The 20506-nt window shown below is 36.1% G+C and overlaps 2 protein-coding genes across 3 annotated transcripts; one reads left to right on the forward strand and one right to left on the reverse strand.

Annotated features, from left to right (window-relative positions):
- Positions 1-2991: 2991 nt before the first annotated feature.
- Positions 2992-6004, reverse strand: LOC149820180 (uncharacterized). The gene is made up of 2 exons (XM_089982987.1): positions 5303-6004; positions 2992-3313 (listed from the first exon to the last, which is right to left on the reverse strand). Exons 1-2 carry the CDS (start codon positions 5928-5930, stop codon positions 3117-3119), a joined length of 825 nt encoding a protein of 274 aa, XP_089839113.1. The 5' UTR covers positions 5931-6004; the 3' UTR covers positions 2992-3116.
- Positions 6005-16215: 10211 nt separating this feature from the next.
- LOC149820181 (trifunctional UDP-glucose 4,6-dehydratase/UDP-4-keto-6-deoxy-D-glucose 3,5-epimerase/UDP-4-keto-L-rhamnose-reductase RHM1-like) lies at positions 16216-20279 on the forward strand. Of its 2 annotated transcripts, none has more exons than XM_089982034.1 (3): positions 16216-16585; positions 17676-19289; positions 19404-20279. In XM_089982034.1, exons 2-3 carry the CDS (start codon positions 17688-17690, stop codon positions 19857-19859), a joined length of 2058 nt encoding a protein of 685 aa, XP_089838160.1. In that variant the 5' UTR covers positions 16216-16585; positions 17676-17687; the 3' UTR covers positions 19860-20279. The 2 variants fall into 2 exon arrangements, with proteins under 2 accessions (XP_089838160.1, XP_089838161.1); XM_089982035.1 differs by having other exon boundaries at positions 16492-16604; positions 17682-19289.
- The last annotated feature ends 227 nt before the right edge of the window (positions 20280-20506 follow it).

The raw sequence follows: 20506 nt of genomic DNA on the forward strand, positions 1-20506 counted from the left end.
CTAGATTGGCTAGATATGGGGTTGTAGAAGAGATCAGAAGTCCGTCTGTGAGCAGCACTTTTGGAAGAATCTATGTTATGGCATCAACGACTTTGTCACATTTTTATTTCATGTCTTCAGTATCTTTTGTCCTCTGAAAGTTTCAAAGACTCAGCATGTCAAGAATTGTGAAAGTCGTAAGTTGCCAAAGAGTCATGCTCTGCCTTTTGGGTCTAAGTTAGTGGAGTTAGATAGAGCTTTTGATCTTGTACATTCTGATGATTGGGGACCTTCACCAGTGTTCTCTTAAGGAGGTTCTTCTTAATTTGTGACTTTCATTGACGATTGTACAAAATACACTTAGATTTACTTCATAAAAAATAGAAATGAGTTTTTTGAAATCTTTAGAAAATTTTGTGCAATGATTGAAACTCAATTTTCCTCTAAAAATTAAAATCCTTTACCTAGATTCAAGGGGAGAATATATTAGTTGTATGATTGAGAACTGCTTGTAGGAGAAAGGCATTGTGCATAAAAATCATGCCCTTCTACACCTGAACAAAATAGTGTTTCAAAAAGGAAGAACATGCATATCCTTGGAACGACTAGAGCTCTCATGTTTACCAACCAAGTACCTAAAGTTTATTGGGTTGATGCTCCTAGCATGGCAGTTTATCAGATTAATAGAATATCATATGGAGCATTAAAAAGTATATTACCTTATTAGAAATTGTATGGTGTAGCACCCAATTGTAACTTGTTGAAGGTTTTAGGTTGTACATTTTTTGTTTTGTTACCTGAGAGATATAGTGATAATCACTCTTCTTGTGCTACAAAATGTTGTTTTCTAGGGTTTGTAGAGGGGGAAAAAGGATAAAATGTTATGATTCTGTTAATAAGAAATTTTGAATTTTCAGACATGTGGGGTTTGTGGAGAATATGCCTTACTTTGAGCAGAATAAGGAAGAGATAGTGAGCAAGATATATCTTTTTTTATGCCTTGCCCTGAGAAAAAAAAAGGAAAGTGAGGTTATATTCAAAGTAATGTTGGCGTACCATTTGATAGATTTGGGCAAACATATGAGAGGAGGAAAGTAGTAGTGATTGTATCCTTTTTTGGAAAGAGTAGAGCAAGAAGAGATTGAACCATTAGAAGCCAATTCTGATTTTCCTCTTGTTGATTCTGTTGATACAATTCAAGTTGCTTCCCCTCCAACTATTCACGCACGTCATAGTTCTCGTGTTTTTGTTCCTCATACTTGTTTTGTTTCTTATGAGACCTCTCCAAGGCATCATACATTCTTAGCCCTAATTCATTCTATGTTGAGCCTAGTTCTTATGCAGAGGTAGTTTCCTAATAAGAACAACAAAAGGTAATGGCTGAAGAGTTAGGTGCTCTGAAAAGAATGCAAACCTGAGAACTTGTAAAACTACCATATGGGGAAAATGTAGTGGTATGCAAATGGATTTATAAAATCAAAACTAAGACAAATGAATCAATTGAGAGGTATAAGGTCTGGCTAGTAGCTAAGGGATATAGTCAATAGTATGACATTGATTTTGTAGACTTTTGCTCATGTGGCTCATATGACATCCATCATAACCTTTCTCATCATTGTTTCTCTAAAGTCTTGGAATCTATAGCAGTTACACATAAAAAATGCTATATTAAATAGAGACTTAGAAAAAGTCCACATGGAGCTTCTGTAAAGATATTCTGATCCCGAAGGAAGAGTTTGTAACCTAAAGAGAGCATTGTATTGTCTAAAACAAACTCCAAGAGCATAGTTTAAGAAGTTCAGTTCAATAGTTAGATCATTGGGATTTGAACAAAGTCATCATGAGATGATATTCAAAAGATTGAAGACACAAAAAGAAAGTTGGCCTGTGTATTTGAAATGAAGGATTTAGGAATCTTGAGCCTTGAGGTGGCATACTCAAGACAAGGAGTCTATTTGGCCCAACATAATTATAATACTGAATTGGTGTCAAAAGTAAGACTTATTGATGATACTAAGAGAGTAGAATCTCCTATGGAGGTCAATGCAAGCTAAGATCATTAGATGGAGAAGAACTAAATGATCATGTTCTATAGAGGCAATTGGTTGGTAGTTTGATATACCTAACCATAATTTGATAAGATATTTCATATGTTTACATGCTGTCAGCTAGTTTATGAGCTAAGGCCAGTTCATCTAGCTGTTGTTTAAGGATAATCAATTATTTCAGAGATACTATGAGTTATGAGAAATTCTCCTCTTCTACTCCTTGTGAACTTAGAGCCTATTGTGATGCTGACTTTGGGGGCTCTACTAAAGACCTGCATCTAGTTTTTTGTGTGTGTTTTGAGAGTTCATTGATTTTATGGAAGAGTAAGAAACAACGAAGAGTGGTGAGCTATGACTCAAGTCACAACAAAACTCATTTGAATTAGATGGTTAATAAGAGATCCTGGTGTTCTTATTCATGAGAAGACCCCTCTATACTGTGACAATATAAGTGCAATTTATATTGCCAAGAATCTTGAATTCTATGATAATACAAAACACATTGATATTGATTGTCACTTCACGAGGTGTGCTTATGAAGATGGGGTTATCTCTCTCATGCATGTGGAGTCGAGAGATCAAATTGTTGATGTGTTTACAAAAAGTCTTCCACCATGTCACTTTAGAACATTTTTCTCCAAACTTGGAATGATTTCGTTAGCATCATCTCAAGTTTGAGGGGGAGTGTTGAGAAAATATACTTTTACCCTTATTGTGCTAGCCCTCTTTGTGTAAATATCATGATTTATAGGGCATTTCTGTACTTTTGCTATAACTAGAGGTAGAGTCAACATTTCTTTTGTCTTTTAGTGAAGTAAAGGGATCGTCCAAATACATTGTTTTAACTTCTCATTCTTTTAGCTAATAAAGTCTATTCTTCGTATCTTTTCTCTTCTTTCTCTTTGTGATTGCCCTAATTCCATGTCATTGTGAGAGAAACTAAGATATAAAGACTACAAAATCATTTACAATTTCAAAGTGAAGCATAAAGATGGAATCCAAACCAACCATGTCTACAAAACATCACTAACTCCCAAAATTACATGGTGAAGGACCAAATAATCCTTACCAATACTTTACAAACCAACTTTATTCTTTATACTTCAGAGTAGCAAGATAAAATGCAGGCTCATCTATGAACTCGATTAATTGAAATGAATGCTCAGATGCTATCTTCTCCAAGGTAACCTTGTTAGGCAATTCAGAAGTTACCATGTCAGGATACCGCTGCCTTTGTCGTTCAACAATTTCTCGCCCTTGTGCATAGCTGATTACTAGTCTTGCACCTATTTGCAGAGTAAAATAAGATACGCCTCATGAAGGAAGTGCATATAAAAGTCTCATTTTAAGCACATGAATGTTGTTTTCTTCCAAAAAAAAAAATAAGAAAAAGAAAGCTCTAGTTTGTCCAATAGGGCATGAATACTGTGAGATTAACCTGAGCATAACATACTAAATTTACTATCCTACTCCTTTCCAACATGCTAACCGGTTTATCCAAAAAATGGGATGATTACAGTTACATGTTACACCCCTTTCAACAGAGAAAGAAATATCCAAGTTTCTTCTCATCTTTTTGGATAAATGGAAAATAATGGTAAAGTAAATGCCTGCTTAAGAGATTAACAAAACTCTCGAAGTTCATTTTCTGATGAAGCCATTGAAAAGTTTTGTGGACCAATTTTTTTTTTTAGAATTTCTCCTAAATGCAGGAAATGGTTTTTCATCAAAAGTTACCCTTTACTCGAGTGGTAGAAACTATTTCTAATTTTTCAACAAGGCAGAAACTCATTTCTAACTGTAGGAAGTGGCTTTGCTTTACAGAATAAAATTACACAAACGGTGCATAAACAACAGGTACCCGATAAACCATCGCGGGAGTCACTCGCATTGTCAGCAGGGTGGTTGTGAGGGTGCTCAGATGAAGGCATCGGATCAAAACCCTGCTGGCACACGGGTGTGTCCATAGCTTTCAAAGGTGAGCCACGTAAGGCAGGGCAGTCTTGGGGCCCCACCCGGGGTTTTTCTCTCTTCGGCGAGGGTTCCTCATTAAAAAAAAAAAGAAAGGTCGGATAGGCACTTCAGAAATTTTAGTGCACAGCACCAGTGACTTTGTAAATATTATTGGTCTGAGCATGTGCACTCTGATGGTACCATATAATGATATAATCATCATACAAATATATGCATATCCAGTAGTCCGAAAATTATGAAGAAAAAATTCCTAGGCCAAGTTAATCCCCGATTACCGACCGCGTATTGGCTAGTAGGCCTCCCGTTGGTAAAACACTTGAGCCCCCCCCCCCCCCCCCCCTGGCCACCAGGGAGTACAGCCAGCAGACTTTGCGGCAAGGGATGTCCCCTCATGGGTTTCGAACCTTGGTCATTCCAGGTCAGATAACAAACCGCTGTTGCCCCTAACAAGGAAGGCAGAGACATTGTGGGCAAAAAAAAAAAAACAGGAAAAAAAACTTTATACTGGAAAAGTAATAATTTCTGAAAATGTTCAGTAGAATCACACTCATTCTCTGTTTTGAATCAGTGAACAATTATAATAAGGTGTTTGGACGAACACACTTTGCTAGGAAAGTAAGACAATTCAAGTTCCCAACTTATCCTACTATATATTCTGAAGTTGGTAAGATAACAGGAATATCCACAAAAAACATAGATTTCACTAGGAAAGTGTTTTTGCGTTAATTGGCAGGGTGAGGGTGATCGCCTTTTATCAAAAAGTGATGGGTTTGAATCCCACAATTACTAAAGTTGTTTTATTTTTAACAATCCAGTTGTGAAAATCCGGCCCCCGCCTAAAGGTGATCTATTTTTGACAATCCAGCTGTGAAGTTCATTTATATATATTTTCTCTGTCCTTTAAATCAGAAAAAAGTACGGGCTACTCTAATGGTCAGGCTTTGTACCTTTACCAAAATGTAAAACATTCTTTTTTTTAAGTCCGTCGAGCCTAAACAATGTTGTCCAAGCTCACCTCCTAGCTCGAGCCAAGTTCGAGCAGTGTTATTTCTGTCCGCGCCGAGCTTGAACAGCCCAAGCTCGGCTACAGCTCAGCCGGTGTGCACCCTTAGATTTCACTAAACTAACTATTCAACTGATGTATAACATTAACAATGAAACATTTATGCAAAAATTGTTCACCAATTCATGCTGCTTCATCAAGGCAATCTTATAGCAATTGAGCAATAAAAAATGGAGAAACAACAAAGAAATCCAAGAAAACAATGTGCATCGGAAGATGAAGAGCAATTAGACTTTACCTGGCGAGACGCGAGAGACAAGTGCATCAAAGAGGCGATCCAGAGGGCACGGCAACGCCGGGAAGTAGCTGAGGAAGACGGCGTCGAAAGGAGCCCACCGCTCCGGCACGTCGACGATGTCGCCCTGCCAACATTTCACCGTATCATACTTCTCCTTCACTCCCGAGAGAACATAGAGGGAATAGTGGACGACGAGCAATGGGCACTGGTGAGAAGCCCTCAGCCGGTCGACGAAGTCCTCGGTGCCCAAGCAGACCACCACCTTCGACGACTCCTCGATGGCGGCCGCGGCCATGATGCGCCGCGTCTTCTCCTCGATCTCCTTCTCCGAATTGACGTGGTCGATGTCGAGGAACGACCAATCCTTCTCGGAAAAATCATCGAAGGGTACGATGTCGGAGAAGCTTCCTTCCTCTGCAGTGGCCGGCGTCGACAACGAAGATGAAGAGCAGAAGACGCCCGAATGAGATATAGAAAGAAGAAAACGACGATGAAGACGAGGTTGGAGGTGGATGGGAGGGGTTTTAGGATTTGGGGAGGACAAGAAGAAGAGGGGGTGGGAGGAGGAAGAGGTGGCCTTACAGAAGGTGGGGATTTGGGGTGAGGACAGTGGAATTAACGAGTTCATGGTGGTGATGACTTGGGGTTGAGAGAGAGAGAGATGCGCAGCTCTGCTGGAGAAAGAGGAAGACAACGCTCCTAAACTCTCTTGAGAGGATAACTAGTTGTACTACAAGCAACGACCGTCTTTTTCGTCGTTAAAAAGGTGTTTGGATGTGTGAGCGTTGGAACTCCACTCTCCAAATGCTCCGAGACTTGCAGTTAGGGTGTCAAATGACCCCATTCGATCCGTACCAGATTCGAAAAGATTCAGGTTCAGTAATAAAGAAAGAAGAAGAGAAGGCTGTTCACTTGGGGCTTGTTTGGATCTGAAAACTAAAAAAAGTTTAAAATTTGGATAATATGAGAAAAAATAAAAATTCATATTTTTTAATATATAAATGCTTTAATTGGTGTCATATTGGATATAATTATGAAAGTTTATCAAAAAATTATAGATTTTAGCCTCAAATATAGATCTCAAATCCAAGTAAGAAAAAAAAGTTTAGATTTTGAGTAATTTGAGAAAAAAGAAATTATGTCAACATGTTGTTTAACAATTTATTCATACAATATCATAGCATTTCAAATATTCATGAACAAATATGCAGTAATATCACATATACATCATTCTGCATCCGCACATATGGTCAATATGCAACAAAATCAATATGCTCATATTTATTTTTCACATACTTTGTATTTACCAAGATGCTCATAATCAGTTTATCATCAAATGACATAATGAAACTATCATAATAGAACAATTTTATAAACCTCAATCACAATACGTGTAGGAGCATTTTTCCTCAGAAACAGGGCATCCCTACATCATAATCCTATCTTACCAAAAGCAATCAAACTCACATTTATCTCTATCACAAATATTTATATCAGATCTAATATGATTCAAAACTGAATTTATGAAAAGTTTAAAGAAAACATCAAAACATAATTAAAGCAATAAACCTGACTTTCTCGATAAGAGCTCCCATAAACTCTCACTGAGCAAATCGATAAGACTCTAATTAATATCTTGGCCTTTCAGTTCTCAAATTATATAAGACCTAAATAAAACATTTATGATAGCATATACATTAAAGAACTCACTACAACTGGCCCGTAACTAAAATCACATAAGTCTTTTTCCCTGATTCAAGCCGCCATAAGCCCGAACCAGAAAGACTCACATATTCCTAATTATGTTCAGTTGTAATCATGCTTAAACAAGATGAATACACATTACTTAACTCAATTCATGTTGTACAAACTTGTAAAATTTCATATCTCATTTAAGTATGCCTTTGAAACATCAAAATCAATTAAAAAGCTCAAAAACCTTAAATTGATTTTTGAGAAATCAGAGTCTTAATTCTATTGTGAAGAAGTCATCGAATATACATTAAATCAAACATAAATTCAAAGATCTAACAAATTAACATGCTGAATATAATCATATAACAAAAGTACTTGCCTTTGAAATTAATCAAAATAATTAATTTGTAAGACAATACGAATTGAGTCATGTCTTACACATATAATTCACATAAACCTTCATTCAGATCTTCTTACATGTCCAACACATTATTTTTTATGCAATATGGTTAATATATACTGATAATATGCAATACATGGCAGGAATATATTAAAAGCATAGGTCTCTAACATGTTACTACTTAAACACAAGCATAAGTCTTAAGAGAAACTTGAATCCCTATTGACCCATTTTTATAAAATTTGTCAAGAATAACAAAACTCATATAAAATTATGGTATTTTTATTGTGATTACTTGTACTTGTCAAGAACATAACACAAAAAAAAATCTCAAAAATAATAAATATAAAATTAAATAAAAATCTTTTACAAAACCCTGTTCTGATAGAGTTTCAATCCATAATCTATAGTCTGGAAAATTTTTACCAGATTGATGTATTTCTTGGAATTTATATAGAATGTTTTTGACAAAACCCTTTTTACATAGTTTGTTATTATGTATTAAGATTCATCCAAAATATTTATAAAATATTTGAAGTCATTTTTAAGGGTGTTTGCATCTTTTACTAGAGATAGGTCAAAACCCTCTTGTAACCAGAGCAAAAAACTGAGGCTCTGTTAAAATGAGTGTATCTTCATCAATACGAATTCAAAGCAGATAAAAAAAAATTCTAAATTCAAGATCAAGACGTGTAGATCATCATAGTAATTTTATTTAGATTTTTTGAACTGATATTCAAGAAAATATTGATTTATTTTTGAAACTGGTCAGGAATAATATATCAAACATTATAAATTATAGTTTCTCAGAAAACATGTTTGTAAAACCCTTTTTAAGATCATAAAACCTTTGAAATATTATTATTTTAGATTTGATCTAACATAATATGAATTAACACATGAATAACACCATCAAAATTACGTTATGATTGAATATAATACGAAATAACAACAAAACCCTAATTATGCATGTTTCTCAAAATCGTTTTTATGAAAAACTTATTATTTATCTTTTTCGAACCCAAGAAATATTTTTTTTAACTAAGAAAATATGTAGAATAGATCAAAACATATCCATATGCTGTTGAAAACTAAAATAATCTAGACATGCATGCTTCATGCATGTAAGGAGCATCGGCTACATAAATCTTACCTGTGAATCAATAGATCTTTAAGGTAGAACGAGGAAATTAGATAATTTGACTTCTACTCTACCACCACCAACGAGGTAAGTGCATGTTTAATGGCTAGACAAGTCTTCTTCAGACCTCCTAGACGTTTTGGAGGTGAGAGGAACCAAAACCACAAAGAAGAAAAAGAAGAAGATTTTTTTTCTCAAAAGATGTGAGGTGTGTGTAAGTGGGGTATTTATATCCCCTTTCCAACCCTAGGTTGATTTAATCTGGACCCTCCCTCTCCAAAATCGTGTGGAGGGGGAGAGGAGTCCATTCTAGAGAGAACCTTAACTTCTAGACTCCTAATTCTTTAAGTATATTGATTTTTTTAAAAAAAAAATTTTAGTGAGATAATTAGGTTTGACTTTTCAAAAACTAACTTCAGCCTATCCAACTTATGTGGACTCTTCTAGAGGTGTGTGACGTCCCACCCTATTAATCCCTTTATTTATAGCTTTAAAAATATTTAAATTAAAAGTCTTAATTATTTCTATTTATTATTTTTATGAATTTAAAACTAGATGATAATTTAATCCATACTGACAGAGTTTCATAATTTAATCCATTTGGACTCTTGGATCCAAATAGGGTCTACATAGGACGTCCCCTATGAGAGTCCAAAATATATCCATTGGATCCAAATAACATTTTAAATTGGATCCAAATTGAACTGCACCTCAGATTCAACTTGGATCCAAATGACGATTTTGGATCTAGAACCGAAGTTCAGGATTCAAACCACACCAAACTCATAAAGTCTTCATAATTTATCTTTTTCGATTATTATTGAACTATTATTCATAGCTTGAGACAAAGATTCATAATTAATCAAAATTAAGAAAATCAAGAAAGTCAAGAGAATCAAGAATATCATGAAATCAAGAATTTTAAGAAGATCAAGAATGCACAATTATAGTTATAATCACATCAATACTCCATCATATATTCATTTTAATCGTCAAGAAAATCTCAGGTTTTATAGCTAGTGCCATCGTCGAGCAGCGACACATGATAAAACTTACTGAGAGTGTGATTCAGTTTCTTAGATAGAGAGACTCTTGATCAGCCTCCTTGAGCTCCGGTTGTTAGTGCCGATAAAGATGGAAATCATTTTTCGACAAAAGAGGAGATTTTTGATGAATCAATAGCTAGAAATAAAAAGGATCTCTGGCAAAGTCTTCCTGAACACTGGATGTCGACTGCCATTTCTCTTCTATTCTCTCAATCATCTCCTTCTCTATCCCTAAAAAAATAGGGTTTTCTTCCCTCTTTTGAGCAATCGAACACCACTAAACGATGGACGGTTTTTGAGCACTCAGAAAACTGTTATTGGAGTTTTATCTTCGTCGGCAATTGTCGACATCTCTAGCGACACTGAATTTTTTTACAACACCAAGTTTTTCAGGCATGCTCAAAAATTCCCTTTTTTATTTTATTTTAATCACACTCTCTGTATCTTGTTTCACAACGAAGAGTGGATAGGGCTCGTTGAGAACTCTCTAACTGTGGGCACTCTGATGATGAGCACTTCGACATTGTTCACCATAAAAATTGGAAAAGTCCTTCAGGAATAACCATTTCTAATTTACAAACAGGATTCTATATTATCATTGTTTGTCAAGGAATAACAGAAAATTTCACTGACCTCGGTTTGCAAAATTCTTGTATTTTGTTTTCTTTTGAGATCGATCATGGTTTGTCCCTATGCCAATACGCGCACACCAGGGGTTGATTCGAGCATCGACAAGGTGTACTGATCTGCGCTCTGAGACCACTGTTAGATTATGGAAGAGGGTAGACTCGACAACTACATAATAAATCGCCAAGAGCACTTACTTTGAATCACAACCTCTAGCCTTTCACTGTAAGATTTTATGTTTTTTAGAAATATGTAACTTTTTGCATTTTTCATGCACTTGCATCATCCGTAGAACCACCAGACCCTAGGATCCTTCTTCTAATACTCAAAGGAGGTAGGATTAAGGTGTGTCCAAAAGAGAAATGCTCCTTTGACTCAAGGGTTACGGCCCTTGGATTTATAGTTAGTTTACCGAAAATATGTAACCATTAAAAGTGACCCTTTCTAATGATTACCGTATTCTATCCAACTGCTGCAGACCACGTCATGACTGCCCCTGTTAAGAAAAAGGGACACCCTCGGGTCTAGTGACCTGTCCCCAGTTATAAGGGTGATCACTCATAAGATTTTTGGCTCCCGAACACACAATCACGTCATGTCTTATGTAATCACTACTCATGCATATAACGTGTATGTAAACATGAAAAAAATGCTGGTAGTAATGGGGCACATGAAACATTGGCGCATTGCACAATCTTATGTACACATTGCACCATAAGCCACTGCTCATAGAGGTCATGAAGCGTCACACCCGACATCTAGCTCGATTTGCTTGTGGGGGTATCCTTACAACCCTTTGTATTCTATTTTATTTTATTATTTTTATTACTTATTTCTCATATTTATATCAAAGGGGGTATGAATTTGGGTTTATATTTGGATAATATCTGATAATTTCTAATATTTTCAGATAAATTCAGAAAAAACTATATTTCTGTGCTAACATGTTTTCTAGTTTTGCAGGAATATCCAGGAAGAAGACTTTTATTTTCTTTTATTTCAATTCAATGTAATATCAGATGTAATAATTTGAAATAAGAGTTACTTTTCAACTTAGAATAAGACTGCATTGCATATAGCTTAATTTCTACAATTTTCAATATCCGATGTATGATGCATATGCATATTTTCCAAAATCACTATGGTTGACATGAATGACATGTGCATGAGCTATTAGGGAGTTCACAAATTTGGTGGGATTCGTATTTATGGCCATAGTCAGAATACGAAAAAAACCAAGATTTATGATCTTCGTATTAGCCACATTCAGCCTACACTCATAGTCTAATTTAAAAAATGCACTGCATTTCTCAAAACTCAAAAGGATTTTCCCAATTCCTCAATGAAATATCTTTCAAATTCATATTCATTCATTCAATTTGCATCATTTTCAAACTCTTTTCCCAATTCCATTTCAGAGAAATCGATTTTCTTAAAAATTTATAAGTCTTTCTCAAGATTAAATTTTCTCAGAACTCTGAGTTTTCAAATGACATTTCAAAATACTTTTCCAAGTTCAAATCATGATTTTTCCAATATAAACATGAAAAAGTAGGAAGCCATGACTACAATCCAACGGGTGAGCCAATGAGAGTGCAATAAGTAGCAAACTGATATGGTGAATATGATACATGTTCTTTTGGTATCTTCAATAGTAGGGCATTAGATCAGTGGGCTTGGGGAGAAGGTGCTCGCTTTTAGTAAAGTGTGTGGATGTTGTAAACTCGTGGGTGTCAATGACCCCACCTGAAGCAGGTGGCAGACTCTTTAAGCAATACAATTTTAGAGGAGAGTTTTATATCATAAAAAAAAACATTAAATGGGATCCCATGTGGGTGACATTATAACATTAAAGTTTTGAAGTGACATTCAGGGGAAAACACTGAATAGTGTCTTATATATATATATATATATATATATATATATATATATATATATATATATATATATATATATATATATATATATATATTTATGGTTCATCCTGCTCACCGTTCCGTTATTAATTTTCTTCTGATGGGTGTATAATTTTTGTCAGTTTTGGAAAAAATTGCATTCAATAAGGCTTTGAATTTCATGGCATTAATGACTTTCACACCAAGTAAACATCATCTAATCATCTCATTCATCGAATAATGCAGCCAAGACATCAGCTTTGCAATCACATTTAATAGGAGAATGCAACTTGCCCACCAAGCTGGAGGGCCAGGTCTCCCATTATTTTAAAATGTGTGATTTTTTTTTTCTAATACATACTACAGTCTTCCTTCAATATCATATGATGATATGGAAAGGTCAAGGACAGTCATAGGCCTTAAAAGTATGTCTGGCCAAATTCAAGTTTCTCCCCAATTTGGAAGTATCAATCATATTTATACTGTAGAGAATGACACCCAACAAACCCGGTTTATTATTTTTTTTTTTAAAGGCAAGCTGGGGTTAGGCGGACCCCTACCAGAACAACAGCCGCACCATGTGGCAGAGGGATTCGATCCTGGGCCTTTAGCTTGACACAAGACCCTGCTTACCACATGGGATACCACATTGGTGGTACAAACCAGGTTCATTTTCATTCATATATGTTTGGATCATTTTGATTTTTTTTTTTATTATTTATAACACAGATAAACTATTTAATTCCCAGATCTCAGACCTACTCCTACTCATGCTATGCATAATCTGTCATACCTAGAATTGCCGTCCTGGTATCAAAAATCTATGTAAATACTTCTTTGTAACCCTAGGAAGAGCCCGCTTGGGTTCGAACTTGGGATGGGGAAAGCTCCCTATCCACAAGCTTGTGGCTATGTGGCAACCCCCTAGGATTTTGGATCATTTTGATTTGAAGATTATTAAGAGGCAGTTCAAGAAAGACACTATGCAGCTACACACATTGGTAATTTATAATTTTAAAAATTTTATTGGTCAAATTAACATCCGAAGGGGCCAAACCATTTGAATCAGAGATGATAAATAATAAGTATTTCCCTTATTATGGTGCCATTGGACAACATACATACTAAATGTGTAGAAATTTGATCCATGTGCTTTCACATGTTGAGACTCATGCTTTTAAGTGGATTTGTGGATAGTCTCATCATTTGGCTCATTACGAATCATTACATATAATGCATCAATAGCATGCATTAATAAGGGTGCCCTATGCTAATTGTAATTTAGGTAATTCAACAGGTTTGCAACAACGATAACAACCTTCAGTTTTTTTTTTTTATTTTAGAATCTGACCTTATACATGTGATCTATATGATTTTCTTTAATAAGGATGGACTTTTATATACAACATGTGAGCAGGTTTTTATAAAGCTTTGAAATTCAATGGCTTCAAAGTTTTTTTTAAATTTTGAGGTTCATAAGATTATATTTTTCATAAAAAAATTTATTTGACAGCCAATTCCTAGCAAATGAATCATGCTGAGAACATCTGCAGGGTCTGCTTGCAAAACAAGACTTCAAACACTGAAAATCAGCTCCATCCTTTTTTTTCTTTCTATTTTTGAAAGGCAAGCTGGGGTTAGGCATACCCCACCAGTTATTATTCAACGTACCACCAGGGTTTTGAACCTGCAACCTCCCACCACAGGGAGACATGCACTGACAGATCCTACCGTTGGTAAAAATCAGCACCATCCTTACCTCTATAGGCCGTAGGAGAAACCGATTTCATGGATAATAATTATCAAGGAATTAGGCAGTATACATAATCTAGGTTGTAAAGATTTTAATAGTTTTCTAATCTCCTATACAGGCTAATATATTATATATTTGAATGTATTGCCATTGTCACACCGTTTTTTTACCTTTTTTTTTTTTTTCAGCACCATACTGCACTTGCTTGCTAGTGCTATCTACCTCATTCTCAGTTAAATTACACATGCTAGAATTTGGTTCTGGCCACATGATTGTGATCATCGATGGACCACATTCCTGACACATCGAATAAACACCATTTATGTAAATAGTAATTGCCTTAGTTAAATCTTTGATAGGTTATCAGTAATTGGTTCATAACGCCAATATTATGGTAAGTGTCATGGATAAAAATAAGCGTCACTCTCTCTCCCTCTCTCTCATATCAGAGTGACTAGAAAAAGAGAGCATTAGGCGCCTCCTTTAGTCGTTGGGGTGGGGCCGGAAGTTAGGTGTCTTGTTAGTCATGTTTGGGCATCCTTGTCTAATAAAAGTCTGAATTGGGTCCGGCCTATATACTGTCTATAGAGAGAGATTTAATCTGCCAATTTTAACTATTGTCTTTATTTGTTTCATGCAACTTTCATGAGAAAGTGTTAAGCAGGCAACAACACTTTCTCATCATGAATGAAAGAAACATCAAATCATTATGGTGGTGGAAAAGTGTCATGGCACAAGTGGGCTCTACTTTTTCCCACCACAAACTATTTTGTTTTGTAAATCAATTCATACGTACCCTCCTCCAAGAATGCTTTCACATGGTCTGAGTTGGCTGAATTTTTTAAAAATCAGTGCCCATTCTCATGTAAAGCCTTTTCCTTTATACCAGAATGCAACACACAAGACCTTGAGTGATCGCCGTGCAATAGTTGGATTTGCACTTTCAGCAAATTCACTAACGGGGCTCCACTTATACTTATCTGACAGGAACTGTTGGTGCACGTTCCTTTGTGTTTGGATGTTGCAAGTTCGAACCCCAAATGGTATGGTTGTATAACTGGTAGGGATCCGTCTAACACAACAACAACAACAACGCCTTCATCTCAAACAATTGGGGTCGGCGATATGAACCAAAAAGAAAATCATTTTGGGTCCTCCACATGAATGCTTTTCCTCAAATCATTTCTATCCAATGTCATGTCCTCGGTGAGGTTCAAAGATTTCATATCCTTTCTTATCATCTCCATCCAAGTCTTCTTAGGCCTACCTCGACCTCTTTTAGCTAATATATTTTTCCATTTCTCCATCTTTCTAAGATTCTCACTCATCTTATTTTCAATGGATGCAATGCCTATCTTCTTAAGTATTTACAATTTCATGAAAACTCACAATTCTTTGAGCAATAACAAATAAAAATGATGTGGTTTTCACCGTTGTTTCCTATTCCTTCTGAAGCCCCTTGACTTGTGCAGATAACAATAAATTTAGTGCACTACTTCAAAGGAGTTTAATATCATATTGATGAAAGCGCCCAGGAAGGTACTTGGGGATGATGATTTAAAACGAGAGGTGATTCATATTGTTCATATCTGATAGTAGTTTGTGGAAATGACCAAATGCTAGGAGAAATGTGAATGTTCTTTTATTTTTAACACATTTAGCTTCCATATGGTTGGGGAAGCTTCTAATTCCCACAATCCAAAAGTTGGAAATCTTGAATTGCAATTCCATGCTGCCTTTGTGAATTTATAATGTTCTTAAAATTTGTAACTTGCAACTGGCCATTAGCATGCGTGTTCAAGCAAGAATAGGTTCAGTGTAGGTTACAATCCCTCACCGTGTGATGATTATTTCTTTTTTATTATTATTGTTAAATATAAATAACATTAAGACTATTCATGAGCAAGGAGGCAAAACTTATCAAAGAAAGCTTTTTGGTTTCATATGCTTCGTTTCTTGCAAGGCTTGGTTTCACACTCTTGGGCTTGTGCAATGTGCACTTTTTATGAAGCGTATTGTCATGGCATTATTTCAAATAATCATGTTTTCCTTTTTTTTTCTCGAAATCCTGAATTTCTTTTTTTTTTTTATCAAGAAATCCCGAAATTCCTAAATAAAAAATTGCTTTACATGCAACACCCTCAATAGCATGACTGGACAAGGTAGGCCCATGATATTTGGTGGCATAAAAGGAGTACGTGACGACCTTCTAATGTCAAATATGGTATTTAGGGGAATTACTATTTTATTATTGCTAACTATTATTTTAGTGTAAAAGGTCAATAAATAGCATTTGTATTAGTAGTAATTACATTCTTTAAACCTTTAATAGTATAATTTCAATATTCGAGGAAGTGAATTTTCTTGAGACGTTTTGAATAAATTTCCAAGCATGTCTCTTGAGCAGTTACCAATTAGGAGGAACTTGCAATGCAGGGACGCGCTAAACTTTGCATGTCTCTCTCTCTCTCTCTGACACTGCCTGCTATTTAGGAAATTGATGGTTAGATTGTGCCACAACCATATCCGCTAGTTCTTGGACTCCCTAACTACCTCTCTCTCTCTCTCTCTCTCAAAGCCCACCTTCCCTCCTTACTACTTTCTTGCACTAAAAGAAGGTTTTTTTTCTTTCCAACCACCAGATCCAATATCGTTGATCTGTCTTTTCTCCCACCCTCCATCGGCGCCACTCGCATTCTCTTTGGCTCCTCTTGGATCTCATCTCGGTGAGTTCATCGCATCTCGGTAAAATGCATGTTTGTTTATTTCTGAATCTGTTTTTAATTTATCTTCTTTTCCTTCATGGGGTTTACTCTGTTGGCCTAGATCTTGAGTACCCATTTTGTGAAATTTATGTTCTGAAAAAAATGATCTTTTCGCGCTGCTGCTGCTGTTCCTATTGTGTTCTCCTTTTCTCAGCATAATGTCACAAGTAACGTAGTTGGATTTGCCTAGATTTGATCTATGTCGGGATGTGGTATTTTCAGCTAGTTTCTTGTGGAGGATAATGCAATTCGATGTTGTTGATCTGCTTCAGTGAATGGTTATCATGTGTAATTCTTTCTAAGTTGCGTCCAGATTAGATCTGAGATATTATATTGTTCTGATGTCAATCTTACATTTTGTTATTTTGTGGGGTTTCCTGCACCAGTTTTTGCTGTTTTTTGTTTCTCTTTTTTCTTTGTGGCTAACGCCCCTTGTTTTTTTTCCTTTTTCCTTTTTTAAGATAGTTTCTTTAAATAAAAGTCTCATTAGTAACTTATCCATCAATTTTTCGTATTCAAAAGATTGTGACTTAAGCTAAAATAGTAGAGAAATCACATTGGAAATCCTTTTAATTTGAAAATTTGCTTAGAGATTATAGTGGATCTTGCAACTATTGGGGGATTCCTATCCGGACATCTATTGTTTAACAGACTCCTGCATTTGTTTCAGTTGGAATTTAAAGCAGTCATTTCTTCTTTTTCTTCTCTTTCAGTCTAATAAACCGAAAATCTTAAGGTATTAGTTTTTTCTTTCTGCAATTCCTGCAATAGTCCAACATATCTTCACGGATCATGTTTTTGGCATGAAAAAGTAGTACTCTCGGTTTTAATATTTTTTTTTTCGGTTTCTTAGAGTTTCTGTATACTGCTGCTGATATGATTCATCTTTGGTTTCTTAGGTTTTCTTTCCCCTTATTGTTTCTACTTTTTTGGCTCTTGATTTATTCCCTATCTGTTAGAAAATGAATATATTGACTTGGTACTTTCGGATGTTTTTCTTTTTTAAAGTATTTGTCATTTACTTGTCTGAGTTCCTTCTAACCCTATGCAGAAACAGTAAGAGATGTCAACAATTAGCCATCAATCAGCCCAGGCAGGCAGATACACTCCTAGGAACATCCTTATCACAGGGGCTGCAGGTTTTATTGCTTCTCATGTTTGCAACCGGCTTATCAGAAACTATCCTCAATACAAGATTGTGGTTCTTGATAAACTTGACTACTGTTCCAACCTCAAGAATCTCAACCCATCAAGATCCTCTCCCAACTTCAAGTTTGTTAAAGGAGATATTGGTAGTGCTGACCTTGTGAACTTCCTTCTGATCACAGAGGGTATTGACACCATAATGCACTTTGCAGCACAAACCCATGTCGACAATTCATTTGGTAACAGCTTTGAGTTCACAAAGAATAATATCTATGGAACTCATGTCCTTTTAGAAGCTTGTAAAGTGACTGGCCAGATCAGGAGGTTCATTCATGTGAGCACTGATGAAGTCTATGGTGAAACTGATGAACATGCTGTTGTTGGGAACCATGAGGCTTCCCAGCTCCTTCCAACAAATCCTTACTCTGCAACTAAGGCTGGGGCTGAAATGCTGGTCATGGCCTATGGTAGATCCTATGGGTTACCTGTTATAACCACAAGGGGAAATAATGTTTATGGCCCTAATCAGTTTCCAGAAAAGCTTATTCCAAAGTTTATTCTTTTAGCAATGGCGAAGAAAGAGCTTCCCATTCATGGGGATGGCTCAAATGTTAGAAGTTATCTTTACTGTGAGGATGTGGCAGAGGCTTTTGAAGTTATTCTCCATAGAGGAGAAGTTGGCCATGTGTACAACATTGGAACCAAAAAGGAAAGGAGAGTGCTTGATTTTGCAAAAGATATTTGCAAGCTTTTCTCATTGGACCCAGATAGGGCTATTCGTTTTGTTGAGAATAGACCATTTAATGATCAGAGGTACTTTTTGGATGATCAGAAATTGAAAAACTTGGGTTGGTCTGAGCGAACAACATGGGAAGAGGGGCTGAGGAAGACGATGGAGTGGTATATTTGCCACCCAGATTGGTGGGGCGATGTGTCAGGTGCATTGGTGCCACACCCAAGAATGCTGATGATGGCAGGAACTGAGAGGCAATTTGATAGGCCTGAAGATTACAATGTGCAGATCTCTCATGTTCCAAATAGTTCTCACCAGGATCCTATGGTCATTCCGCTTTCCAAGATCAACAGCATATCTCAAAAATTGCCATTAAAGTTCTTGATCTATGGCCGCACTGGATGGATAGGGGGCCTTCTTGGCAGTATATGTGAGAAACAGGGGATACCATTTGAATATGGAAGAGGCAGATTGGAGGACAGGTCACAACTCATGGAAGATATTGTCAGCGTGAAGCCAACCCATGTTTTTAATGCTGCTGGTGTCACTGGTAGGCCAAATGTTGACTGGTGTGAATCACACAAGACTGAGACCATCCACACCAATGTTGTGGGTACCCTTAACTTGGCAGACGTGTGCAAAGAGAAAGGGCTACTAATGATGAATTTTGCTACTGGATGCATATTTGAATACGATGCTAAACACCCAGAAGGATCAGGCATTGGATTCAGAGAAGAGGACAAGCCAAATTTCACTGGTTCTTTCTATTCAAAAACCAAAGCAATGGTAATTTAATGCTAGAGTCCGAGTCTTTTTGCATTATTTCTTTTTTTAGTCTTTATGTATTGTTCAAATTTGAGTGATCTGTTTCTGACGTTTTTTATTTGGTGTGAAGTGCAGGTTGAAGAGCTTTTGAATGAATATGAAAATGTGTGCACACTCAGAGTCCGAATGCCAATATCATCTGACCTTAGCAACCCTCGGAATTTTATTACAAAAATTACCCGTTACAACAAGGTGGTGAACATACCAAACAGCATGACCATCTTGGATGAACTTCTGCCTATATCAATTGAGATGGCAAAAAGAAATCTGAGTGGCATATGGAACTTTACAAACCCAGGTGTAGTGAGCCATAATGAGATCCTGGAAATGTACAAGCACTTTATTGATCCAAGCTTCAAATGGGTAAACTTCACACTGGAAGAACAAGCCAAGGTCATAGTTGCACCTCGAAGCAACAATGAGTTGGATGCTACCAAGTTGAAGAATGAGTTCCCAGAGTTGCTCTCAATCAAGGAATCACTGATCAAATATGTATTTGAACCAAACTCAAAGATTGATAATGGAATCTAGGATTTTACATCAATCATGATCAGTCAATCAGGCTAACATTTATGGGTATATCAGCCAGTAGGGTCTGCATTGGAACCCGGTCATCATTGTTATCATTAGTATTTATTGCTGCTTATAGTTCCATTTCTGAATAACTACACTTGGCTGTTAGGTTTTCCCTCTTCTGTTACTTTTGGTCCATTATTTTCCTATTTCCAAATAATTACACAGGCATAAGGTTTTCCCTCTGCTGTTACTTTGGTCCATCATGTCTGTTGTTTAGTTTGCTATTGAGAGGCATCTCTCTCCATCTCTCTAGGTAAATAGTTTTGTATTTCTTGTTTCATGAAGCTTGACTTGTTCTCAAGAACAATTTTTGTTCATTCATTATTGTACTTGAGGGGTTACTCTTATGGAAATTGCATTTTATATCTCTTTCAGTTAGTAATGATTACTTTTCTCTTCTAGTTCTTGTGACAAATAATTTCTGCATTCACATTAGGAGGGAGAATAATGCTTGCTACCATGCCAAGATATAAGGAGAATTAATGATTGCCATTGGATTAGAGATTGGATCTGCACAATCACACTCATGTCATGCATGCCTAAAAAAGTGATCTTTGGCTTTCTATTTGTTGTCAGAGAAAACTTTCATTCCTGTAGAGCTA

The sequence above is a fragment of the Nuphar pumila genome, chromosome 12 (genome assembly GCF_984573655.1).
Source record: "Nuphar pumila chromosome 12, dmNupPumi1.hap1.1, whole genome shotgun sequence".
NCBI lineage: Eukaryota > Viridiplantae > Streptophyta > Magnoliopsida > Nymphaeales > Nymphaeaceae > Nuphar > Nuphar pumila.

What these genes read in the sequence shown, in the direction of transcription:
- LOC149820180 (XM_089982987.1), bottom strand. Translation starts at nt 5,930, where the DNA reads ATGAACTCGTTAATTCCACTGTCCTCACCCCAAATCCCCACCTTCTGT. An exon ending in TGTCTCTCGCGTCTCGCCAG is followed by an intron (nt 3,314 to 5,302) that starts GTAAAGTCTAAT and finishes CTCTGCAAATAG; the next exon opens with GTGCAAGACTAGTAATCAGC.
- LOC149820181 (XM_089982034.1), top strand. Translation starts at nt 17,688, where the DNA reads ATGTCAACAATTAGCCATCAATCAGCCCAGGCAGGCAGATACACTCCT. An exon ending in ATTCAAAAACCAAAGCAATG is followed by an intron (nt 19,290 to 19,403) that starts GTAATTTAATGC and finishes TGTGAAGTGCAG; the next exon opens with GTTGAAGAGCTTTTGAATGA.